The sequence below is a fragment of the Spermophilus citellus genome, assembly GCF_964194105.1.
Source record: "Spermophilus citellus genome assembly, chromosome: 2".
NCBI classification, from domain to species: Eukaryota; Metazoa; Chordata; class Mammalia; order Rodentia; family Sciuridae; genus Spermophilus; species Spermophilus citellus.
This window is the reverse complement of record NC_138183.1, coordinates 8,880,138-8,906,116: the sequence shown is the minus strand read 5'-3', so window position 1 is coordinate 8,906,116 and position 25,979 is coordinate 8,880,138. Positions and strand designations below refer to the sequence as shown.

Here is a 25,979-nt window from a genome sequence, read left to right as displayed (position 1 = left end):
AAGGAGGCAGGAGGGGACTGTTCGCGCCTGGGCCTGGATGCCCAGGGGAGTCATGTGGGGAAGTGACAAGAGCCTGGGGTTTAGATTTAGGCCAATTGGGTTCAAATGCAGAATCTGACACTCAGAATGCTGTGTGACCCTGAGCAAGTGACTTCACCTCTCTGAGGTGCTGCTTTCCTCACCTGTTACAAAGTCTCATGATCTTTACCTCAGAGGGCACTTGATGCTGATGGAGGGACTGAGATGACGGGAGATTCTGGATGCACTCCCTAGTGTACATACAATGACTCCTTTGGGGGACAAATTAAAGATCAGGGAAGTAGCCACAGGTTTACAGCTGGAGTTACCAACACAAAAGCCTCCTGGCAAGACACAGGAACAGGGAGGGTTTCCAGCTTGGGTGAGGGTGGGGCTGTGAGCGGGGTGGGGGGGGGGCATAATTCTGCTCTAGGTTATCTGTACCTTGCTAGAAATGAAGGTCCAAACTCATCAGATCCCTGACTATTCAGGAGAAAATTTCAATTTTTCATGCAAAATGCCATGATTTGAAGTATGGGAAAGAGTTCAGACTGGAAAATTCAAACCCAGGCAAAACCCATGTCTACTGACAGAGGCCCAATCACAGTTTCCTTGGTGGTGAGGGTGGGTAGTGCCTGGGAGCGGGGTATGTGGTGGGATTCTGGGGCACCGAAAACATTCTCTCTCTTAATCTGGGGCTTGCTGATGTGGGGTAATTTTAACTTTGTGTATTTTTCTACATGCATATTATACATCAAGAAGATGCTCAAATTATTTTAAAACAAATTAATCAAGACTGCAGGACTAGGAGACAGTGTGGGTGGGTCCCACCTGTTCACACCTGTGGGCTGCATCCTGGCCCCGGACCACCTTCAGACACCGAGCAGGGCACGGGTGCTCTACCCTGACACTTGGGGCTGACTCCTCTCTCTTAGTGGGCAGGTGTAAATGCGCAGTCCCCTACTTTCCAAGCCACATGGAAAGAATGCCATCCTGGCCTGACAAGGGAGTGGGCTGGACAGTGGAGACGCATCTGACCTCACCTCTGCCTCCCAACAGGTGTGCTGAGTTCACATTGAAAGAAATAGGCATATTCTGCCATTTAAATGATAATGGGACACCCGCCCCCCCCACCGCAAAAAAAAAAAAAAAAGCCTCACCCTTATCTGTTAATTTCACTTTATGAAGAATACCCAGTGGATACCAGAAGGCAGGCCTGGTTCTGTTTCCAAATCTGGATTCCACCAACCCGGACTCCCAGCCCTGATCACCCCGAGCCACAAACCCAAGGGCTACACCCTCGATCTGCAGCATCCTGGGGACCCTTGAGCCCCTGGGCCTGAGGGATGGTGGCACACAGTGCAACTGCACAGCTCCACTCCTCTGCCTGACCTGGAGGGCTGGGTTTTATTTCTGTTTTCACTGTCAGCCTCTCTTTTCTGAAGCTGCATGCACCTCCTACATCAAGCGGCGTTCGCCAAAACAAATGCACATCAGATCCATTTATTTGCACAGACACTCATAAAAACTTTACTAGACACCAAATAATTACAGGAAGGGGTGAACCTCCAACTCCACCTCGCCGCAGCTTTTTGAAGTGGATTTAAGATAAAGATCAAATAGGACGGGCACTGGCCCCCCTCACGCCCAGCACCCCCCGCCCCAGCTATAGACCCCTTGGGGTGGAGACAAATGAACGCTCTGGTTTTTGTGAATTTGTGTCCAATTCATATAAAATGTCTTTCTGTGAGTTATTCTTAGCGTCCTAATGGGGCTTTTATGGCTCCAAATACGGTCCTTGGCTTCTCTTTGTTCTGGCTCAGGTCCTCTGCTGGGGAAGCCCCTGGTTCTAGTGGGTTGCTGAAATAACCCAGCCCATCCATTTGGCAAGAAATCCATAGATTCTTGAGGAAAGAGCCTGCTAAAAATAACTATAAGTGACACTTTGAGAGTCCCACACTGTGCTCTCAATGCAATGGGCTGAAGCCCCTAATTCTAATCTTTCCCAGAGAATCTTTCCAGGGTGGGACGAGGGGAGGAGGCTGAGCTGCTTGTGCTGGGGGCCTGGGCACTGCTGCTGGTGGTGGTGGTTGGGTGTGTCCTGTGCTCAGCCTGCATCTGGGCTTCACCTGCCCTGAAGGAAGGAACATGGTTGAGCTTAGGTCAGGTCTGTCCTAAGGCCCTAGCTGTAGGAGGTGGAGGCAGTTGTGATTTTCTTAAGCGCCCCCCCCCTTTTTAAGCAAGAATCCCCATCCATCCAATTATTCACCAAATATTTATGGAGGCGCACTATGGCTGGGCGCTGGGCAAGTCCTTATACTCCATCCTCTCAGCTACTCTATGGGAGAGATGTTATCATTATGCCCATTTTACAGAGGAGAGCCCTGAGGCACAGAGGTGTAAACCTTTTCAGAGATTCCACATCCACATCCTGAACCAGACCTCGAGGACTTCCTGAGACCCATTCTTGAACACACCTAACCACTGCCTGGTCAGAGGGAGGCCTCAGCCCTGGGCCACCCAGCCAGGGCAGTCATTCTCTGAATGTGGGGGCCAGGGTGATTGACCCGACACCGAGGAAGAATCCCATGACTAATGAGTCTGACCTTGTGTTGAATGTGGATGTGCAACCCATGTGGTTCTGCAATCTTTGTAATGTTTTGAATAACCAATAAAAAATAAATTAATTAATTAAAAAAAAAGAAAAAAGAAAAGTCCTGGGTCTGTGACTGGAGGGTGGGGGCGCCCTGCCAGGAGGGCAGAGGGACTTGGCTGGGCTGGACAGGGCCCACACTGGGCACACTGCCTCACCAGTGAGTTCCTGTCTCCCTGCTCCCCTTTCCCCACACTGCCTGGGGGTCAGGAGTCTCCAGCAGGGAAGGTGAGACCCAGCCCCAGTCCTGGGGCGGAAAGACCCTCTCAGAGGCTTCCCAGTCACTCGGTCCTATGGCCCTCCGCCTGGGCTCAGGGTCTCCGGGGCTCTACCGTCCTCACAGGGAAGACAGGAAGACCAGGGACACTTCACTGGGCTGTGGGAAAGCCAGGACAATGTTACTTTATGCTGCCAGACCCTCTGACCCCCATGGCCCGGTCAAGCTCAGCTGGGATCTACAGGGGAGCTCCTTTGCAGCTAGCTCAGGAATTCCCAGCAGCTGAGGTGTCCTCACTGCACTTCCAGCACCCTCCCTTGTGGGTCAAATCCCGGGACTAGCAGCTCCTAACCTGGCCCAGGCCGAGCTGCGGCTCTCCCAAACAACCAAAGGTGCCCCACAGCCAGGACAATCCGGTGGCCCTGGCTGTCCCCTGAGGGCAGAAACTAGAAGCTCCTGCTCCATCCCCGCCCATCTGCATGCCTCCAGCTGAGGCGCTGGGACTTTACACGGGAGGGTCCTCTGGCTCCGCTCTGGGCTCTGGTCAGAATCACTACACGCGCCGAAATCACGAAATCACGACAGCCTGGGTCAGGCTCCCTGGGGAAAGCCCTACCAGCTTCACTGCCTCCTAGCTCGCGGGTTGCCAGGAAGTGTGTGAGGAATTAAGAAGAGGAGCCAGGGGAACAGGGCAGGGCTCCGTGGGGAGGAGGTGTCTTGCACACTGGGAAGAGACCAGTCTCCTTCCCAGCCTTCTTGTTTCTCAAGAGCCATTTGAAGTCGCTGATTCAGTTTTGGAGATAATCCCCAGCTGGTTCTGCCGCTGAAGTCCAAGCCAGAGAGCATCCCGGTCTGGTCTGACAGCACGAGGGGGTGCCAGGGGCCACTGGTGCAGTGGGTCACAGGGCACCGGGTGGAATCCGCCAGTACGCAAGGGCTCAGGGCTGGTCAGGCGGAGCCAGGTGTGGCTTGGCTCCCAACAGCGGAGCTGGTTCTGGGCCTAGGCCCCTATGCGGCCGCCTTGTTCTTGGGCAGGGGCAGTGATCCGGAGGTACAGGAGCTCTGGTGGTGCTCTGGAGAGAGAGAGACCTGGGACCTCAGGGGGCGGTAAGCACAGGACCCGGAGGGCCATCTCAACTAGGGTGATGGGGAACACAGAGAGAGGGACAAGGGGCAAGGAACAGGGCCTACAGGAAGTGCATGGGGGTGAAGAGGCCACCGCGAGAGAAGAAGTGCAGTGGGGGCCAGGTTGTACACTGAACAGAGAAGGGCCAGAGAAGGCAGCCTGGCTTCACCCAGTTGCAGGCGCTGGCAGCCTGTCCCAGGTGGCCGCTGGTGGTATGGGCTGTGATTACAACAGGGACGCTGAGAGAAAAGCCAAGAATCTATGCGCCCGGAGAGCCGGCTGTGGCAGAGACTATCAGGGGTACTTCGCAGTGAAACCCTGCTTTCAGGCGCCATGAGGAGCCCCTGAACACAATCGCCAGCCAGAGGGACAAGGAAGCCTGAAAAGCCTCCATTCAGCAGTGGGGGGCAGAGTGGGTGCACAGGAGAGGTGTGGAGGGGAAGGGCAGGGAACCGGGACGGTGTGATAGAGAACGGGAAACAGGAGGGGGGTGGAACATTGCGCCGGGAGTTGAAGGGCCAGGGCCTATAACAGGAGAGGACTCTCTGTGCGCCCTGGAGAGGGCCAGAGTCTGGGTCTGGTCCTGGAACAAGGCCAACAGGCGGTCGCCCAGGAGCGTTGCAGGAACAAACCATGGCCAGCAGAGGGCAGAATGCGCCCGGTCCACCCGCCAGCCCCGCGGCGGGGATCCGCGCCTCCAGGCTCTGCGTGCTGGAGTCTAGTTTGCCAGGCTTCTCCCGGCTGTGGAGCGCCCAGGCTCAGATGTCCGAAGGAGACCGCCGAGGCTCAGGCCAACCTCGGGGCTCATGACCTGGGGTTTCAAAGATTAAGCGAAGACAAGGGACCAAGGGCGTATGCGGGAGAAGACGTGCAGAGGGGGCCAGTTGTACACTGAACATCTACTCCTGCATCCTCCAGGATACAGACACACAAAGATGCCGAGACATATAGAGAGACACAAAGCCACACACACACACACACACACACACACAGCCCTCTGGGAGACAGAATCATTCAGGAACTCGGAGTTAGGCGCACACATGTGACATGAAGATACACATAAGCAGAAAAACCTTCCATACACAATACAGGGGCTGAGACACACACAAAGACGTAGGCACCCACATAGAGTGACACAGACACACAGGGACACCAACAAAGACGTACCAAAGCACCTAAGACTCAGAAGCATGAAAGGATCTATAGATCCCCCCCCACACACACAAGGATCTAGTGTAATCAGAGTCGGATTCACACTTTTGGATCCCGAAAAGTGGCAAGGACACAAAAATATGTGCGCAGAGAAACGGGTGCACAAGTACACAAGAACCTCAGGGGAGAGTGCCGACTCACTCTCACACACACACACACACACACACACACACACACACAGATACCCACCAACACACAAACAGGTACTGGGGTGGGAGCTCCTAATCCTTGACAAAGCCGGGCCCCTCCGCGGGGCCCCGCGGCACAAGGGGCCACTTCTGACCAAGCCTCCCGCAGGTTCCAAATCCGATCCGCCCTCTCGCCTCCAGCGGGGTCAGGGGACCCGCCCCCCATGCCCTCCGCCCCCGCCCCGCTCCGCGCCGCTGCTCCTCTCCGGGAGGGGCTTGGGCAGCCCTGCAGCGGCTCACCCAGCAGCCCGCGCCTGCCTCAGGGCTGCACCAGCCCTACTGTCCCTGGACTAGCAATGCGTTGGGGAGGACCCAGGGGCCACAGCCCGAGCATGACGCCCTGTGGCCCGACGCATTGACCTCCTGAGTCCAGAGCCGGTGCCAGGCCCGATGGGCGCGGGAGTCGTCAGCTAGGTCTAGCTGGGCTTTCGCTAGGAGATGTCTAGGCCCACTTGGCCCGTGCTGGCCAGGACACTGTCTCTGACCTGCCCAGCCTACCGACTCCTAACTGGGATCCTCGGCCGTCGCCAAAGGGTGCTTCTCCCAGTGTCCAACCTGATTTCCTTGGGGTGACCGAACACAAGTCATCCCGTGCCTTTATCTCTAGACCTTGGGGCCACCACTCCCTACCCGCATCTTACACGCCAAACCCTGCGAGGCCCAGCTCCAGCCCAGGGTCCCCGCCCCTGCCCTCGTCCCCTTTCCCATCCTCAATCATCATCTAAACTCTTCTTCTGAACCCGGGCCTGACCTTCCTCGCCTACCCAATGTCCTGCATTCTCGATCTCGGGGCCCCAATCCCTCCTTCAGCTCGCTCCTCCATCCGATCTCTGCCAGCATGAAGCTTTCCCGACTCCCCACCCGAAACCCGGTCCCCTCTCCCTCCCTGGGCCGGGCCTCCCTTAGGCGAGGCCGAAGCCAGCAGTCTTCTTCTGCTCGCCTCGGTCCCTCAATCCCGGCAGCCAGCCCTCTCGGCGAACCGAGGTGTGTGGGCACCCGCCGCCGCCCAGGAGACGCCAACTTAGCCCCTGCGACCTACCTCTGCCGACTGTCGGAGTCCCCGGGCGGCCGCTGCCGGCTGGCGCCGTACCCAGGAGGAGCCGCTGCGCTCCCCGCCGTCCGCGCAGTCTGGCCTTGCTCGGGGCCACTCCTCTTAGCACTGAAGCTTTACAAAATATTAATAATAAAGAAGGAAAGGAAGAAAAAAAGAAAGCCTCCATTTCCCAACTCCCAAATCAATTTTCCAAGGAGGTGGGGCAGAGGATTGTTTCAAAGGCGACCCAATTTTCTTCGAGGGACCATCAGGGCGACCGGACGGGCAGGGAAGCCGGGGCCGGAGCTCGGGGCCAGGCGCAGCGCGGGACACTGGCTAGGGGCGCGGGGAGCCCTCCCGCGGGGGGGCGGCTACGGCACTATTTGACGTGGAGCCGCCGGCTCATCCCGGCGCAGGGATACGAGGCGCACCAATGAGTTCAAATGTCAGGAAGTTTGAGGAGGGGTGAGGCGGCTCCCGGCCGGAGTATCCCTCCGCCGCCAGCCCCAGCTCTAAACCGAGCCGCTCCTCGGGCGCACCATGGCACTGGAGTAGTGCGGGGAGCGCGCCCGGAGCCCCGCGGCCCGCTGCGCCCCGCCCGGGACCCCGCTGCGCCGCCCGCTCCCCCCCAGCCCGCGGGGCCGCCCCTGCACCCCCGCCCCCTCCCCCGCCCGCCGCGGCCGCCGCGGCGGCCGCCGCCTCCTCCCCGCGGCTCCGTCTGCCGCCGCCGCCGCAGCCGGGCTCCGGGGCTGACAAGCAGGTGACAGAGGAGCCGGCGCGCGTGGTTGAGAGTGCCCGGGAGAGCGCGGCGCGGGCTGCAGCCGCCCCGGCCCGCCCGCACGACGCCGGGGCCCGGGGCCAACGCGCCGCCGCTCCACGCTCGCCTGGGGCAGCGGGCGGCCCCAGCCACAGCCCCAGCCCCGCGGGGGCCGCGCCTCCCCGGCTCCAGGGCCGCGGCGAGCGGCGGACCAGCGGGCGGGCGAGCGAGCAGCCCGGCCGGCGGGGTCCGCAGCGCGCCCGGCGTCCCATGGATATAGCAACAGGTCCCGAGTCGCTGGAGAGGTGTTTTCCTCGCGGGCAGACGGACTGCGCCAAGATGTTGGACGGCATCAAAATGGAGGAGCACGCCCTGCGCCCCGGGCCCGCCACTCTGGGGGTGCTGCTGGGTGAGTGCGGGGTCATAGCGCCTGAGTGGTTATGGGCAGGGGACAGGGGCGTCGTCCGCGGTGCACACAGGCGTCCTGGCCAACAGATGAAGGAAATGGGTGTACAGACATAGGGAGGAGGTACAAGGACAGGACTCCCGGAGTGATACCAGAGGGGCAACAAGCACAAGGGACAGAAGTGTGCAGGGACATCACTCAGGAGACAGGACAGGGCATTCCAGCCTCCACCCACCATCCTCCTTGGGCCTAGGTTCTAGAGCTACTACTCCCGGCAAGGGTAGGCAGCTGGTGACACGGGTGATGGAGGACCCAAGTAGTCACCTTGGCGAGCCTGGGAGAGGTGTCAGGTCGCCCGAGGAGGGGGAGCTTCTAGGAGAAAAATGTCCCGTGGGTCATTTAAACCGCAGGTTTGGGGTAGATTGGGGACAGATCACAAGCCACCGTGGGGCGTGTCAGCCTGCGTGCACCCCAACCTCACCTCGCCTGTCTCAGTCGCAGCCGGGTACCCTGCATCGTGCTCCTTCTCGCTTATATTAACACCAAGCGCTGAATCTCCGGAAAAGAGGAGAGCGCAGCGCCGAGCCAAGGCTCGAGGCCCACGGCCTCTTTGCTCCAGAGCCCAAGGACTGGGACTCACAGGCTGGGGCTGCCAGAACCCTGGCGCGGCGGCTGGGAGACCGCAGGCAACGAGCGGCGCTCCCGGGTCGCCGTCGCCCTCGAAGCGGAGGGCTGTGGGCACCGCGCGACCGGGACGCCGGGGTTGGGCCGGGCTGCGCTGACGGCCCGGCTCTCGCCCTGTGCGCTGCAGGCTCCGACTGCCCGCATCCCGCCGTCTGCGAGGGCTGCCAGCGGCCCATCTCCGACCGCTTCCTGATGCGAGTCAACGAGTCGTCCTGGCACGAGGAGTGTTTGCAGTGCGCGGCGTGTCAGCAAGCCCTCACCACCAGCTGCTACTTCCGGGATCGGAAACTGTACTGCAAACAAGACTACCAACAGTAAGCGCCTCTCGTCCTCCTCCTTCCCCGCCGCCGCCCGGCACTCGAGCCCGGCTGGCCCCCTGCCGGGCAGGGCCCGCGACCGCCCTCCCGGCTGTGCGCTCCACTGGGCCCAGTAGCTGCGAGGGCTCCGGCTCCGAGGGCTCCGAGGGCTCCGAGGGCTCTGCAGGCTGCGTGTCTGGGGGCTGTGGTGGACCATCCCGACCGGTCCGAACTGGTGCGGTGGCCCTTAGATGTCATCAGTTTGTCCCGGAAACCTGTGCTGAGCCGCTGAGGTGGGGTACAAGACAAGGCCCTAGGTGGACTGGAGCATTTGATGCCCGAGTCCAGGGAAGGGGCCTGGACCCCCTGAAGCCTGAATTGGGGACCAGGAATTGCATTTCAAAGGAAGGCAGTGCTTTCGGAGCCAAGCCTGTTGGTGTGCTACCCAGCCGGTGTGTGGGGATTTGGGATTTCTGGAGCAGGAATGTGGTGTACTGGCCACTGAGCTGCCTTAGCAGTCCCCGTATGGGTCCTGCTAGGCTCCTGTTGTAATTTTTGTCCCTGATGGAGAGAAATGGTGTCCATCTTCTGCAAACCGTTCCATGCGGGAGTTTTGCTTCTCCACGTCCCTTGGTCCCTTGGCTAGAGAAGTAGTCTAGGAAGAAGATCTCAAGAGGTGGCAAGCTGCAGTCCAGTTAGGGCGAGGAACTGACCGAATCAGCAGTTCCCTGATGGCCATTTTTCTTACAGTGTGCGTTGGAAAGTGGTGGCTGGCTCTGTCCTGGTATTGTTCAAACATCAGATTTAGGCCAGAGTGGCTTGAGCCCCATCTACTGACTTTGTGTCTACCTGTGACTGGATTTATATGGTAAGAGGCCAGGGACAGAGAGTATAGACAGGCCTTTTCTTTTGACCTGCTGGGTTTTGTGCCTGGCAGTACAATTGAAAAGGGGAAAGTGAGGAGCAAGAGTCACGAGAGCTGTGGGGGCCCCCAGAATGGTATTGCAGAGAGATGTGGGTTCCTGGGAGAACTTTTAGTGGGTGCCCAGAAAGCCGTCTTGCATGAGCTGCAGGGTGGGTAGGTTGCTCAGGTGCTTTGGTGCTCAGACAGGGCTGTGAGTGCCCAAGCCTCTTGGAGAGGCTGGGCTGCCTGTACCTAGTGCTGAGTGTAGACTTCCTACTCTGCCCAAGGATTGTCCCAAAATCCAGAGCCTGGTGGGGAGGGGAGCATCCTAACTGCCTGACTGAGGCCTGGAAATAGTGGGACTGCACACCAGAGTCCTATAGAGGGAACAGGTCCTACCATAAAGGCACTGACTGGGTCCCCTGCTCTGGGGAATGGGCAGGAGCTGTATTGGCTCCTTGCTCCTGTTCACTGAGGGCTCTGTGGGTAGGAATTGGGGTTGGTAGAGAGAATCAGCTCTTTTGCAGATTCTACAGAAATACAACTGAGGCCTCTTCCTTTGTATGGAGCAACTCAGACTTAAGCCCAGGGCCATTGGTCAGGTCTTTGCTGTATGGTGCCCTGGACTGATATGATTCTAGTTCTGGGAGAGGGAAGGGCCACCACTAATTTCACCCAAAGTGGGGCATAGAGCAGCACAAATAAAATGGCATAGATGTGGTTGGGGGCTCTGGGCTGGCCCAGAGAGCACCTCCACAGGGTGCCCCAGCCTCCAACACACCCACACCCTGTCCCCCTGGCCTTCCTCTGCTTACCTAACCCTGAACTTGGCTCTGGCAATGCCACTTGCACCCAGTTCAGCCACTGGCTTCAGCAACTCAACATGTGGGGCCAGGAGGCTGGGGAAGGTAAAAATGGGCCTCTGAAACATTTGCATGGTTTAAATTTTTTTTAACATATTGGAAAGACTCTTTCCAACCTCTTGTATGTATTTATTCCCATAATTATGATAGGGCTTCTCTTCAAAAGAAAGCAAGCATGCTCCCTAGTTCTGTGGGTACAGAACCGGAGTCACATTTGAGCTGAATATTCCCTTAGAGTGGAGCCGACTAACCCCCTCATTTTACAAAACAATTAAACATAAAACATTTGCAACTGCTTTGTCCAATGTATATTTATTTTTGAAAGAAAAGAAAAAAGTCCCCTAAGAGCCTGCTTCTTCAGTGCAGTCCCATGTGTTGGGAATGAATTTTGTCCAGGAGGAAATCTCAGGTCCCAGTGCGGTTCTGGGTCCTGTGAGGCTGAAGCCTGGGGGAGGGAGGGGTTGGCATTATTCTCTTTGCTGTAGTCCCCTCCTAAGTCTTCCTCTTTCTTCCGATAATGCCAATTAGGGATCTGCACTAGGCCTGGCAGGCCGAGGCTGTGCTGGGGCGGGGTGGCTGCGTGGGGGTTATCAAGACAATCTTGGGCGCAAATCCCCCAGCGAGAGTCTGGAGACAGCATTTACCAGGGAGAGCAAGCGCAGCCAAGCAGGAGAGAGCTCACAAGAAAGCAGTGCTCTTTACACAATAAAAATATTTTTATTCTCGATTTCTTTTTTTTTCTTTGAGAATCGCAGATGCATATTTATTTCATCTGTGCGCAAATGCTTTTCAGACGGGAATCCAGGCAAGTGGGCTCAGAAACGTGCCTTCTTCATTTTGTTGAGCCTTTGCGTCAGCGGTAGGGGGAAATTAACACTCCCCCAGGCCGCCCCAACTTTTGAAAAACTGCATCCTCGTCCTCGCCTGGGTGCGAGGAGCTGCAGAGTTCTTTCGTCCTTAGAAAGAAAGAGGTTGCAATTTCTAGTTAAGTGTGTGTTCCTCCTTTCGATTTGTTCTCAAAGATCCCGGGCACCCAGACGCGCAAAGTTATTTTACGCACCACGGGGGTGATTAATGGACGTTTGGGCACATTTAGTAGCATTTGATAAAATCCTCTCATCCGGCCTAGTTGAGCAAAGCACATTGCGGCTGCGCAGTTTGGGCATTTTCACTCGTAACTCGAAAAGTCTCCTTTTTCTCCCTGAGTGTTTTTGGGGGGCTCCTTCTAATAATAAAACAAAACAAACAAAAACCAGCTTCAGCCTTTTTTGAACAAAAAAACCCGGTTAGAACGGGGAGGAACCCGGCCTCCGCATGATCGCCAACACCTCTCCGCGTCCTCCACCGGAGAAGGTTAGGAAAAGACAAAAATGACAATATCCCCCCTCACCAACATTTTTTTCCTTGACCGGATAGAATTATGTAACTCTCCTTTCTTGCCGCCTGTCGCTGTCTGGAAAGGCTTTCTATCCTGAGGAGGTGGCGAATTCCTGGAGGAGGCTCCGGAAGGGGGGAGGGTCGGTGGGAGAGTCCAAAAATCTGTCACAAAATGGAGTCTAATCGCTTGTAATACAGCTCCCAGGTCTGGCGACCCAGCCTCGTTGGTGCGCGAGCTGGAGTCTTTGTGCGCGGCGGCCGAGGCTCGCGGGGCTTCCGCGGCGGGGCCTGCACGGGCACCGAGCCTCCAGCAGCTCCGCTGACCGGGCGGAGCCCGCCAGGGTGCCCTTGGGCTCGCCTGCCCAAGTGGGGTGCCCCCACACCACGCGACAGAAAGGGGCATCAGGGCCTTGTCTGGGTTTCACCCAAAGCCTTTGAGTCCTGGGGTGGCGTTTTCCAAATCCCCCAGCTGCGGTGCTCCCGGCCCTACCGCTCTTCCAGGCACATTCCTTTCCTCACACCGGGAAGGGCCTTCCTGGGAGGCAGCGTGCCGGTGTGGCACTCGGGGAACAAAGCCAGACGCCAGCTTTTTCTGGCTGCTGCTTTTCCCAGTTTGGAGGCCTCCCACCGCCTTACTGTAGGGGGCCCGCTCACCGTTCCCAGCGGGCACCCCAGCCAGCATGGTCCCCCACAGGACCAACTCAGGACCGCAGACACCCCTGTGCACAGCCGGGAGAGAGGGTCTTAGACACCAAGGGGCTTGGAAGGAGGAGCCAAGGCTTTGCCTGACAAAAAGACCTGCCGGGTGCTCTCCCTGGGGGCCCAAGGAGGAGGGACCCTCCAGGGGGAGGTCTGCCAGCCCAAGTCTGGGGTAAAGCACTCTGCATTTAACCCCGGTGCCTGGGCTGTGGGCAGGGGCTACAGGGCGGCAATCCTGAGGCTGCAGTCACCGCTGCTAGGAGGAGATATTATTCACTGCTGTGACTGGCTCACCCTCCCTTCACCGCACTGGTACTGGTGAGCTTTATTTGCTTGCGGAGTTTCTCTCAAGTGGGGGGAGTCTACTCTGAGGTTCTGCTCTGGGGTGTACAATTGGCGATTCTCAGCTCCTTCCTGTTCAGAACCCTGGCACCTAGCTTATCCTCTTCTGTACATGGGGACTTAGCCACCTGGGGCAGGGGAGTATTCTTATAGGGACTCCAGATAAGGTGTCCCAAAGGACTTGGCATCTTGCCTGGCAAGATATGAACACTCTGGAAAATATTATTACTATTGTTATCATTGGTGGCAGGAATGCCTTGTTTTCAAAGACACCTACCGTACTACAGCAGGTTCCATGCCCAAGGTCCAGCTGGTGTGCTGGGCTTGTCTTGACCCAGAGATGGTGAGGGGCATTCCTTCGGGAAACCATTTCCTTTGCCTGATAGGGCACTAACTACGAGGGTCCTGCCCCCCACCATGAAAAGCACTTGAGACTCTGAGTCAGGGCTAGGTTCACCTCCCAGCCCCAACACTCAGTGAATGTTGATCACCACTGAGTAGCTACCCACTCTCAGCCTGTGTTCTCCATCACCAAACTGGGGGTGCCATCACTCTGTAGGGTGGCTGTGAGGACTACGGGCACTTAGTGGGGCTTCAGGGAATCCCTGATCTCCTCCCGCACCTCAAGAGGGGTGGGAAAAGTTCTGATTGAGGTTGAGGACAGATACCAACAGTGCAGTGCATTAGCAGAAAGGTCAGGCAGCAGGGGCGCCTCTGTGCTGCTCGATCCTCCTTGAGGGCATGGAGTTGGGCTCCACTGGGACACAGTGGGCATCTCCAGGACCTATGTATTGCTTGGAAATGCATACTCAATAATACGATTTCATGTTTGAAGGACTGTTCATGTTTATTGTGATTCAAATGACAGAGAATAGAGCTCAACAAACATTTCTGAGCGAAGATGATGGTGAGATCTAGAAGGGGGGGATCTGGATACTTCTCAGAAGGAAGATGAGAGCTCAATGGTGCAGGAACACTATCTCATGAGGTCCAGGGGACCCTCCCGCCCAAGATGTGTGACCTTGTGAGGTTTGCACCCGTGTTGGACTAGAGCCTTCTCTATCCTGTGTTGGTAGAGTTTTTTTAAAAAGAAAGAGGGGGAAGGAGTGAGCCAGTCCTACTTTGGCATCAGTTACACTGAAGGATGGAGAATACTCTGAGTGACATGAGTTATAACTTCCAATTTGTTGGACACCACAATCAGGCCTCAGCCTGGGGAAAGGAGGTGGGAGGATGGTCCACCCATCCCAGGAGCTGCCTGTCAGTCAGTTGGGGTGCCAGGACTCAAGGCCCTTGGCTCTCTGGCTGACAGAGCTAGAAGTTCCTCGGACCTTCTCCAACCCCCAGATTCTGTGCTGATGGCAGCAAAGAGCCAAACCCAACTTATATAGATATGAGTTGCCCCTGCAGTCAGAAGTGGGGAGGTGTGGTAGTGAGGTAGCCAGGGCGGGCCAGGCTGAAACCATATTTGAAAAAGTTGACTCAGGAAGGCAGAGGAAGCAAAGTGGCAGACGTTTGCCATTTCATCGACCGGCTGGTGTTCTCCATTCATGTCATAAATGTCTCCTGTCATTTGATGCCAAAAGCAACATGATTTGGTTCCCCGGTGGCCTATAGAGTTTTTCTCTTTTTTTCTCTTTTTTTGCAGTAAATGTTTATTTGTTAATAATATACTTTAAACAGCCCAGCCTTGACCTCAAGTCTCCTGAAATATCCATCTTCTCCCAGAAAAATGTTTCAAAGTTTGTGTAATTTTGGGGGGAAGGTGTAACTGACGGGGCAGTGAAGGGCCTGTGTTTGCTTTAACTACTGCTGTGGTGTGGAGTGGTGGGGTATAAGGGGCCACTGTGCTCCGAATGGCAACTTTCTTGGGTTTCAGGCCTGCCTGACAGCACTTCCTCCTTGCCCCTTACCTTTTGCTTCTCCTGATCAGTACAAATAAATTTCTGCGTGAGACCTTCCTTTGTTATTCCCTGGGCAATATTGTATCCATCTCAGCTTTTTGACTGGCAGCCCCTGGACCTGCCCTGCTGACCCTGGGGCTCTGCCGAGGGAGGGGTTGTCAGGTTGTGTGGGCAAGGGGAGGGGGAAGCTTTGTCTTGAGAGCTTGGCTCCAACTGGCCCTAGATGAGTGTGATGGCAGAGCACCTGGCTGGCCTGGCGCTTGGTGCACTTGGGGGAAGTGCTGCTGGAGAAAAAACCCGGTTCCTGGAGTCTGATTCCAGAAGAAACAAAGATGTTTGCTTCCTGGCTGGGCTGGTGCTGAGAGGCTTCCCCAGGAACTGTGGGGAGGTTGCCAGCTGGGCAGGGAGGGTTCTTAGTGCTGCCCAGAGCAACAGAGGTGCCCACCAGGGCTGGCAAGACTATGGAGGCCACCAAGCTGCTGGGTAGTTCAAGAAAGATGCTTGGTAGATGAGTGTGCTGGGCCACGGGGGCCGCCAGGGGTCTCTCCCCCCAGGCGGGCGGCTTGCAGGGCTGGTGCTCAGGCAGCGATGACGGGAGAGGAGGAGCAGCGCAGCCCTGGGACAAGCTGGGTGTGACTGCTGTTCCCCCTTCTCCCTCCTCCTTCGCGATTGCGTGGGATTGGGGGGGGGGCTCGGTGACTCTCATCATGTGACGCCTGCATTGCTCTAGTTGCTGGGCTGTCCAGTGTGGGCACTAGCTGGGGTCTGAGTTGCCTAAGCCTGTAGAGGTCAGACAATCAAGATGCTATGAGTTGACCTCCAAGTGGCAGGGCCCTGGGTGGGACACATTTTCTCAAAGGAAGAGCAAGGTTGGTGGCAATCACAACTTGGGGATAGAGAACATCTCCATCTCCTAGTGACACAGACCAAGGTCCTTGAGGGATACACTGGTAGCTCTTCTTAAGCCTCAGTTTCCTCCTCTGTGAAATGGGGGTAATAATTCCAATCTCCTAGGATTGCTCTGAAGGTAAAGTGGAATAAACCCAAAGGTGGCAGCTTGTTTTGGGCACTCAGTCAATGTATATCTTCTTCATTCCTTTGGGGAACTGAGCAGGAGGCAGCCGGGCCAGGCAGCAATGCATTGTCTGCCCTGCATGGGAGGCCCAGAAAGTGAACTCTCCAGAACAGGCCTCCAAAGAGGCCTCGCCCACCCTCCTGCTCCTTATCCAGGCCCAGGTCCTGTGTTTTGAATTCTTCCCTTGAGAAGGGAATGGGGTAGGTCTGGCTGCCAGAGACTGTTCCTCAGCAGCAGAGGCAGCCTGTGGATGGGCTGCCATAACTACTGAGGTGCACAGGCCCCCTTTTTTTCTCAGTAGACTCTTGAGCATGACCAGCATAGATGAACTTGCAGGAGCACAGCCTTACCCCAGAGGGGCAGACCACAGAAGTGCAAATAGAAAGGAAATTGGTGTTTGGTGAGTGCCTGCAAAATTCACTGGCCTTATTGCTCCTGCTCTACCTATGGGTGAGGAAACTGAGGCTGAGGAGTTTAAATAACTTCCACCAGATGAGTCTAACTCCCAACCCCACTGGGATCGACAAGACCTCTCTTCTGACCTCCTGAGGCCTCAGATGCCCAGTCTGAACAGTTAGGATCCCCGCCCCCCTAAAGTGGCCTGCCTGGAAGGATTGGGGCGAGTGGGAGGGTCACTGCCCTCCTTGCGCTGAATGTCCCCTGTAGGGCCAGCCCAGCCAGAGGAGAAAAAAGGTTAGAATAACTGCCTTCCCGAGTGGGAGAGCTTTCTTCACTGCTGGGGCGCCCGGCCCGCGGCTTTCAGCAGTCTCCACCGGCGCCCTCCTCCAGGACCTCTCCTCCTCGGTTCCTGCGACACGTTCTTTTTCCCGAGGGTGGGACAGCACGGTGCACAGGCTTCAGGGCTCCCAGGCTCCTTGGCGGAGCGGGGGGCGCCGGGGGAGGTTGATGAATTTCGGTGTCACCAGGGGTTTAGCCCGGATTTGGGAACCGCGCGCTCTAATACGCGCACACCGTCCTGCCCTTTCTAAAGCGGAGCCCTTTCACCCAGCCGCTGATTTATGAAGGAATCCGATCCAGGGCTGGGCTGGAGCCGGGAGCCCGGGGCCCCGAGGCGGTCCTCGGGCTTCTTCGCTTTTTGGGGATCCTTGGCAGCTCGGAGGCTTTCCTGGGCTTTCCTGGGGTGACCTGTGGGCTGGGGCATCTGGAGGCCCAGAAGGAGTGGTTCCCCTCCGAGCCACTGCAGGCTCCCGCTGGAAGGGAGCAGGGCTGGTGGCGAGAGTTCGCATTTTCATTCCGGTTTGAGAAAAGCCCTCGCCCCTCCCCAAACCCTCCCGCCGACCCCCTTGGGCAGGCGCGAAAGCATCTAGTTCAGGAGGTTTGTTTATTGAGGGAACAGAAAAATTAAAAAAAAAAAAAAAAGTCTAAGACCTTTTTCCCGCCTGGGAAATGTGCGAAGTCGCCCAAGCTCCTGGAGAGACAGGGCGGCCCAAAAACCGAGTTCCCGGAGCCCAGCGCAGACCGACCTACCCCAGCCCCCTCCTCCTGCGCCCCGGCCGGAGGGCGGCTGCGGGGGTTTTCAGATTCGGTTTGCAGGGGGGGAATGTGGTTGTATCAATCCACAAATATTTACTCTTAACAGACTTGTATCTGTGGAGATTTCGAACAAAGACAGTTTAGGGGGATTACAAAAACCCTAAACCCCGTTTTTCTCCTGGACTTGGTGCTTTAAATGCCAATTACAGGCGAGCCATATCCAACAGCAACGGGGAAGGAGGGCAGGGTCCGGGAGGGAGTGGGGGCGAGTCCAGCCATTAAATGTAACTTTTCATTATGAAAAGGATTTCGCCGGTTTTATCTTCTAATAAGATTATGTCAGGAACACAAGTACCTAGGATGGTGCTGAGTGACAGGGCTCTGTCGTTTAATCAGAGGCTGCACCGCTCCAACCGCGGGGCCTTTTGTCCCACGGAGTGAACGACGGAAACTTGCCGTCCTAATCCCCTTATTCATGTCAAGCAGAGAAAAGAAGCCGAGCACCTTACAACCGTGTCCCCTCCACCCCTTCCGAGAGGGGGCTTGGGCCCTAGAGCCCCCCCCCCCCAGCCTTTCATTTCGGAGAGTGCTTGGGCCTCTGGAGCCCACAGGGCATAAGCAGGCGGAGGATAGGGGTGCTTTGCCGGAGCCTCAATTGGCAGCATCTGGGAAATGGGGACAGTAGCGTCCCCCCCCTCCAGAGAATCGGAGAGTACCGTGGAGAGATTTGTTTTTGTTTTGTTTTTGCCTGCACGGATGGAACGCACTGCCCACTCGGTCCCCTCTTCCCAGGGAAGGTGCCGCTGGGGGCCCAAACCCGCCACCCTTATCAACGCCGGTTTAACGAGAATAGAGATACTAGGCTGGAGTCCTCCGAGGGGCAGATTTCGTTGGATCCCTGGGACTAAAGTCGCAGCCCTCGCACTCCCGTGGGTCTCCAGGGTTGGCTATTCTCAGCTGCGAGCTCGGCCCCTTTCTTCAGAGGCCGAATTCCTTTGTTCGACCCCTGCGGAAACCCACTTCTCCGCCGGGGCGGTGGCGCCTTTTATTCTCGCCACTGCCGTGGCCACCATCCTCATCCCACCGTTTGCAGGTCTTTCCAGCGGCGCCCGGGTCGTGGCGCAGAGTCAGCCCAGTCCCCGACCCACCCTTCGATGTCGCCACCTTGTCCAAGCCCAGCTGCTTGCTTGGACAACTAGAACTCCGTCCTGCGCAGCGGGGGCGGGGGGCGTGGACTTTAGACACCCACCAGCCTTGGCCACTGGGCACAGTGGGGAGCCGCGGGCTACCCAGAAGCGGCAACGCTCGGTTCCGGGTCGATGCACCGCCTGAAAAAACCAAAAGCAAAACCAACACCCAGCCAAGGAAACCCGTGTGCTCCCAGGATCCGCTCTGCGCCCTCGGGGGACACCGGCCGGCGGCCCAGAACAGCTCCCAGGGTTTCAGCCCGAAGACCCCAGAGTCAACGGAGCAGGAGGGGGACCTTCAGAGGAAGTTGCCTCTAACACTGGCTTTGTGGCCTCCTTTTAAAGCTCTGAGGCTCTTCTCCGAGGATCCCCTTGCGCCCTGGCAGGGCTCCGGGGACGCCTGACTGCACACGGCCTCCTCCCGGGTTGAGCCCAGGCTCTGGGCTCTGGGAGGATCGGGGTGAGAGCAGGGTGTCACCTCGTAAAAGCGACAGGCAAGGGTTGTTTTATGGGGAGGGAGAAGGGGCAGGAAGTGATGCTTCCATCTCCCGGTGTGCTGGGACTGGGAGCTCCGATGGAGGGAGCCGGATCCAGGCGGGGGGACGACCAGAGGGACAGGGCAAGGCCAGAGACAGTCCGAATCTGGGGCCAGTGGGAGCCGAAAAGGGGACGCATAGGCTTGGAGCCCAGAGCTCACCTCCCAGCGGTCCCGTCCCGACGCCCCTCTGCAGTCCCCTGCTCAGCCAGCGACCGGCCCTTTCTTTGGGTGGTGGAGTGGGGTGGGGGTGCAGGGGAGAGACTTTCTCCCTCGAAACACTTGATACCAACTTTGTTTTTTTGGCAAGAAAAATAAGCCTTGTTTGGAGAGGGGTGGGGGCGTCGAGCGAGCGAGGGAAGGAGCGAGCCTGCGGCGGAGCAAACTTTGCGGATTAGGTTTCAGCGCCTCCGCCCCACCCCCAGCCCCGCGGCAGTGATTTGTGTGCGGGGGTCTGTGACCCTTCGAGCATCAAACGGCCCGCGGGAACCGGCCGAGTTCAGAGGGACAGTGGGCAGAGGGGCGGCCTAAGACAACGCAGATGGTTCATATCAGGGCCGGCCGCACCCTGGGCTCCCAGCGTCTACCCCGCGGCCGGCTCCTCCAGCAGGGAGAGGGGAGAGGCCTCCGTCTCTGCGGGCGCGGCGCGGCCACCACACAGCTCTAATGCGGGGCCAGAACCCGGCAGTGAGCCGCGTCCAAACCTAGGAGAGTTCCTCGGCCAGGCAGATCCGATCCTGTCCAGCTCCGAAGGAGCCGGGTCTCCTCACTTGTTCAGAGTGGTCTCCGAAGCAGGAACTGGTCAGGAAGGAAAGACTTCTGGCCTCTTCCAGGTGGCCAGGTTTACCCCACGCCTGCCTGCCCTGCAGACAGTGGGCTCATCCCGGTCCTGGTGTCCTCCCTGGGTGGTGTCCTGTGTCGTGGTTTGGGAGGTCTCCACCACCCCTGACATTCCTTCATTATCTACACTGTGGTGGAATGGCCTGTCCTCCTGTCCGCCTGACCCATTTGGCCGGGCCTGGCTGGGCTAACTCTGAGGGACTTTTGCTATTTCCTCCTCCTGGTCCCAAGGGAAAGGTAAGGTGGATCGCTCATACCTCGGCTCACTCATATCTTGCTTTGAGACAGGGACCCTGCTTGGTCCTGGTGGGAGGAGCTCTCCCCAGCACCAAGGCTTGGCTTTGCCCCAGCGGCCTGTTCTGGTCAGCACGGGAGCTGGGCTGTCAACCTCAGCAAGCCAGGCCTCCTAGCCCCATCTCTGGGGCCTCCAAGGACCCTGAGACAATGAGGGTACAGCTGGGCCACACCCACGGGGGCTGCTTTAGAAGATCCTAGTGAACAGGGTACAGTGGCTCCCTTATGTGATCCCAGAGACTCAGGAGGCTGAGGCAGGAGGATTGCAGCCTGGGCAACTTAAGAGTATCCCAGGTGAAGGACATTTCAAGATCCTGTTAGCAGTGGGAAAACTGAGAACCAGGTGCAGCCAGGACTGGCCCAGGCTCACTGTGCTTGGCAGGGTGGAAGCAGGAACCCCCATCTGCATACTTCCAGGCTAGGGCTCAATGTAGCAACTCCAGCTTCTTTCCAGAACCCTCTTGCAGGATCTGGCTTTAATACTAGCCTCCTCTGTCCCCTCTGGGCTGAGGTCTCAGGATTCTGGCTTCTAGTGAGGGGTGACAGGTGGTCTTAACAGTCAAATGATTTTGAGAGTTTCCTGAGTCCTGTGGGGTTTGGGAATTTTGTGTTCTTAATTGGAACATTGAGGGACAAGGGCCAGGTGAGCACAGTGCATCCTCTGCTGTCCCTCCATCCTTTTAATCTCTGACTCCCAGACATTCTGGGCTTGGCTCTTCCTCTCTGCATAGGTCATGGGGAGGCCAGCAGCCTGGTCAGGGCCACAGCAGGCCAGTGGGCTGCCAGTACTGCTGGGACCTCTCCAAGCTCCATCTCCCAGGGTCCCTGCCTCAGGGGAGCCGCGGCTGGGTCATCTGTGCACGGAAGACACATCTGCCCTCCACATGTTGGAGGCCGAGCTGAGGACATGTGGTTTGGGACGTGTTATCTTAATCATATTTATTAGCCAATCCTGAAAAAAAAAGAATTTTGATAATGTTACGATTCAGAAAAGATCCCCAAATTGACACAACAAATCGGGAGAGGCCACCAGCTACTGCCGGGCTTCGGCTGGGCTCAGGACGTGGCTCTGGGAGTTCCTGCGGCTGTTCTCCCGGCATGGCATCTCCGTGCTGTGAAACCAGGCTCGCCGTTCTCATTTTCCTCGAGCAGAGATCTGAAGCAAAATTAATTACCCCGCCTTGACTGATAGCGGTTCTGTTGGAGTATGGTCCTAATCCTTATTAACATTCTCCAAAGTCAGGCATGAAATATGACTTTTGCACCACACTCTTTGGCATCTGTTTTCCTTTTCCAGGGTATTTCTCAGGCTATCTCCGAGCCTCACTGCTGCTCATTATTTTGCCATAGGTCTGAGGCTGCCAGCCCCGCACAGCCCAGCCAGGCGGGGAGGGGGCAGAATCTGACACATCTCTGCTCACCACGCAAATTGCTTCTGATTATTGAGCTTTGAATATTTTCCTCCATCATGTTTTTATTAAAAACGCCAGCATATTTACGCTTGATAGTGTCTTCAATTAGGTTAAAAAAAACACACGGGGGGTTCCCCTTTCTATAGCAGTATGTAAAGAAAATAGTTGTTATGACCGCAAAATTACCATCCAAACCTGGTTCCAGTAAAGCCGGCCCTGCTTTGACAAGCCCAGCAGGCTGGGAGCTTTTTTCTACGCGTTCCAGCTGCTAGGGAAACAGACCCGAGAGGAAGCCCGCAGCAGCCTCCGATCTGCAGGGTACTAGGGGCACCTCTCAGTAGCTAACCCTTCCCAAGTCTGCAGAAGGGGGCCCAGCTGCATGAGGCTTTCTGACAGGCAGGGCAGGCCTGGAGAGCACGTGGCAGTGGCAGCGGCAGCAAGAATAACCCCAGTGGACACTTGATTAGCACTTAGGGCTCTTGAGGCACAACTCTGAGCACTTTCCATTCTTTAATGACAATAGGACATGGGTGCTGTTGTTATTTTCAAATGAGATGGCTGAGGCACAGAGAAGTCGAGTAACTTATCCAAGGTCACACAGCTAGTGAGTGGAACTGCAAGCAGAGCCCAGGCATTGTGTCATGAGAAAACTTTCCGGGATCCTTGTGGAGGACAGAATCTGACTTCCTGGTGGATTCGGTGCTTTGGTAGCAGGCTGGTTCAATGTTGTTCGTTGAACGTGTGGCTCCTAATGAATGGCCAGTATTGGCTGCATGTGCCAGGGGCAAGTCTTTGATGGGGGTTGTCTCACCCAGTCTCCTGAGGACAGGCTTTGTTAGTATCACTTCACCTTTTACCAACATTGAAGCTTGACCTGAGAAGTGCAGTGATTTCCCCAAAGTCACACAGCTTCAGATGGTAAGCACTACCACCTACAAGGCACATGTTATACCCAGGCACCAGGCTCAGCCCTTGCCACCCCAGATCTTGTGAGTGTTCCTGAAAGCACTTTGGGTTAACCTGCATTTCCAGGTGACAGAACGGAGACTCAGAATGTTGAGGTCCCACAGCTAGTGGGGGGCTGCCCAGCATGAACCAGCCCTGGGGGAACCCGGGGGTGGAGCCACACCCAGGCCACGCCTTCTCCCTGGGCCTCACTTGCGGGAACTACTGTCCCGTGGTGTGGTGGGTGGAGCACGTGGCACTGGGGAGGGACCTGCCTTGTGCCAACTGGGGGGCGGTCTCCTCCCACCCCGGCCCAATTTACCTGGGGGGAAACTAAAACAGAGCCCTCAAGTGATGAGCCCCAGGTCACACAGCCAGGGAGCAGCTGCAGGGAATCCCCCTCAAGTCCCGGGGTCTGCGGGGTGCTTCTCAGAGAGGCTGACTCCTCAGCTGCAGACGGTCACCCCGCCCCCTCCCCGCCACCCCAGCCACCCTGCCCCCAAATGCATCAGGAGAGGAGGTTGGTGGGGAGAGGTTCTGGCGGGGTCCACCTCCTGCTCGGGACAGGGACCTGGGGCAGGGGCCCAGTGAGCAGCCCACCCCAGGACAGGAGGGTCCTTACCCGGGGCCTTCCTGGCTCCAGGCTGCCGGTACACAGCCCAGGGCAGGCGCTGACTGCCCTTTGAAGGGACAGCCGCCTGAGAGGGTCACTTTGAACTGCAAAGGGGCCTGTGGTGAGGGCTCAGCTCCCTCCCACGTGCCCCCCCCTGGCCTGTCCACCCTCCAGGTCTGGTCCCTTCCAGGCCTGGAGCCAGAGGGGTGGGCGGGGCACAGCCCCCTGTGGGCTGCAGGAGGAGTTCGCAGGGACAGGACCTGGGGGAGCAGGCTGGCCCCCACTGGCCGTCCACGTGGGAGAGTGCAGACCAGTCACAGAGGTGCCACCTCCTGCAGACTCGCCCTCCTGGTATAGAGGAGTATCTCCTCCAATGAACTGAATGGCTGTAATGTAGCAAGTAACAGCAGCAGTGAAGTCTTGCCAGGGAGCGCAGGAGCATGTGACCGTCTCTCTTGGCCTGGGAGCCCCCTGGCAAGAGGTTAGGAGGGCCTTAGGTGAGAGCCCCGCAGGGGCCTGGCTAAGGTGCTGGCTAAGGTGGCCCAGGAGGGGCAAGTCCACCCTGGCCTTGGCGAGCTCCCGGCTCCGGGCGGGGTGTCCTGGGGGGGGCATGGGGCAGAGTTAAGCAGAGTTCAGGCCAGTGTAGTCTCCAGACCTGCAGATACCCACCTCTTCTTGGGGTCTCACTACGTTGCCCAGGCTGGTCTTGAGCTCCTGGACTCAAGCAATCCTCCTGCTTCAGCCTCCTGAGGAGCTGGCCCTCTACGCACCACTGTACCCTGCATCTTCTTGGGTTTTGTGACCCCAGAATTCCTTGGCAGGCCAGAAACAACCATCCTTCACTCATTTATTGTGGTACTGAGGATAGAGCCCAGGACCTCATGCAAGCCAGGCAAAGGCTCTTCCACTGAACTGTACCCCAGCTTCTTAACCAGATTCTTTAACCGTGCTTTGGAGTCTCAGATTTCAGTGTTCAAATCTAGGCTCTGCTGCTTACTGGCTGAGTGATCTTGGGCTAGATGCTTTACCTTTCTGTGCTTTACTTCTCTCAAAGTCTATTAAGAACCAAACACCTGGGGCTCAGGATGTGGCTCAAGTGGTAGCACGCTTGACTAGCATGCGTGTGGCACTGGGTTTGATCCTCAGCACAACATAAAAATAAAATAAAGAGTGTCTACCTAAAACTAAAAAATAAACATAAAAAAAAAAAAACCCCAAATACCTGCCTCTGGGCAATGAGAAAATTTAAAGGTGAAAACAAATGCAGTCTTCTTGTTAGGAGTGTGGTTCTTGCTGATTTTCCCATGGATGTCCTGGGCTTTGACAGGTGTATGGCTGTGGTTATATGTGTCAGGCCTTGGCTGGAACAGGGCTTATAGTAGGTGCTCAGTTAGTACTGAAAGAAGTATAGAGAAATAAGTCAGGAGTTGGGTAGGCAGGCCTGGGCTCTTTTTGGCTGTGTGACCCTTAACAAGTTACTTAGCCTCTCTGAGCCTCTGTTCCACTGGTAAAATTAAGGTAACCAGAGAACCCATCCTCTAGAGTTGTGGGGAGAAATAAGAACTGAGGTGTGTAAAGAGCCACATGAATCAATGTGCGCTGCTTTTGTTAGGGGCAGGGCTGTGGCGGGGTAGTAAGTGACATCAGAGGACAGCAGAAATCTGCATTCCAGGTCCCCCTGGGCAGGGGCCTGTGAGGCAGGAGGCTAGAGCAGGGAAGGACTAGGGGAGGGCATTCCAGGTGGGGGCAGTAGTCGTGGAATATTGGGGGTTAAATCTGGACTGAGCCTGGCGAGCTGGGGCGCAGTCTGGCAGGAAGGGCTGCTTAGGGCTGCTGGGACGAGAGTCTGCGATCAGGGCAGGGGCTAGCGGCCACGTTCCAGGGTTTAGATTTGATCCTGTGGGCAATAGGGAACCATTGAAGGTTATTGGACAGGGCAGTGACGGGAGCTAGAGAGGCACTTTATGGAGAAGATGCTGGTGGCGTGTGCGTGGGATCAGAGTCTGGCAGGAGGGGGCTGCGGCCACGCTGGAGGCCAGGGCAGCAAAGGAACCCAGAGGGGTTCTGAGGGTGGGGTAGGGGACAGGGCAGAGGGAGAGGGCTGGGGCTGGGGCTGGGGCGGGGGCTGGGCCCCGATGGGAAGCTGCCTGGCTGAGGCAGAGCTTGACCACCTGGCTGGGTCTCTGGAAGGACGTGTGGCCTGCGCATTCCCACAGGACCCGGTGCTCAGAGGCCTGGCTTGGCTAACACTCCACTGTCACCCTCTTGGAGTCAGTCCTTCACTCTTGCACAACTGTCCCTGTGGGAGCCCCTGTCCTGGCCCCTCGCCCGCATCTAGATCTTGCTGCGGCTGAGAGGTTGCCCCGCGCCCAGCCTCACCGGCCTCTCTTCTTCTGGGAGCCTCCTCTCTGGAGGCCCGGCATGGGAGTCTCAGTTTCATGGGGTTCCCTGGCCCCCAGGCTGGGCTCCGTCCCGTGCACTTGTTACCCATGGCGATTCCCAGCTCTGTGAAGGGCTCCGACCCCCAGGAGAGCCTGGAGGTCTCACTCCCTACTGTCCCCGAGGGATGCCTGGGCACACTAGGGCCTGAGAATCTGCCCTGGACACTGGCAGCCTGGCCCATGGGGCCGGGTAGGTGCTTGGTGTCTGTGTGTCTGTCTCTGCAAATAGAGGGATGCGCTAGGGCTGTCTTTTTTTTTTTTTTTTTTTTTTGCGGGGTGGGGGGAGGACTAGGGATGAAACCCAGGGCCTCACAATGCCAGGCAAGTGCTCTGCCACTGAGCCACATCCCCAGCCCCCTCTGTGTGTCTCTGGGCATGCAGCTTGCTGGGGTCTGGCCCATTTCCCAGCATGCAGCAGGCCGGTGGCTGGGACTGCAGCAGATGTAGATGTGGGGTCACTTGGG

General features: G+C 57.2%; 1 protein-coding gene across 2 annotated transcripts in view; it reads left to right on the top strand.

Moving 5' to 3' along the window:
* The first annotated feature begins 7,283 nt into the window (after positions 1 to 7,283).
* LMX1B (LIM homeobox transcription factor 1 beta) overlaps positions 7,284 to 25,979 on the top strand; it is a 75,590-nt gene continuing 56,894 nt past the window's right edge. The window contains exons 1-2 of one of the 2 annotated variants that reach the window (XM_081279795.1): positions 7,284 to 7,613; positions 8,422 to 8,608. In XM_081279795.1, the coding sequence (XP_081135921.1) occupies positions 7,475 to 7,613; positions 8,422 to 8,608 (326 nt within the window). In that variant the 5' untranslated portion in view covers positions 7,284 to 7,474. The remainder of the gene's footprint in view (positions 7,614 to 8,421; positions 8,609 to 25,979) is intronic. The other variant, XM_081279796.1, reaches the window with a different exon arrangement.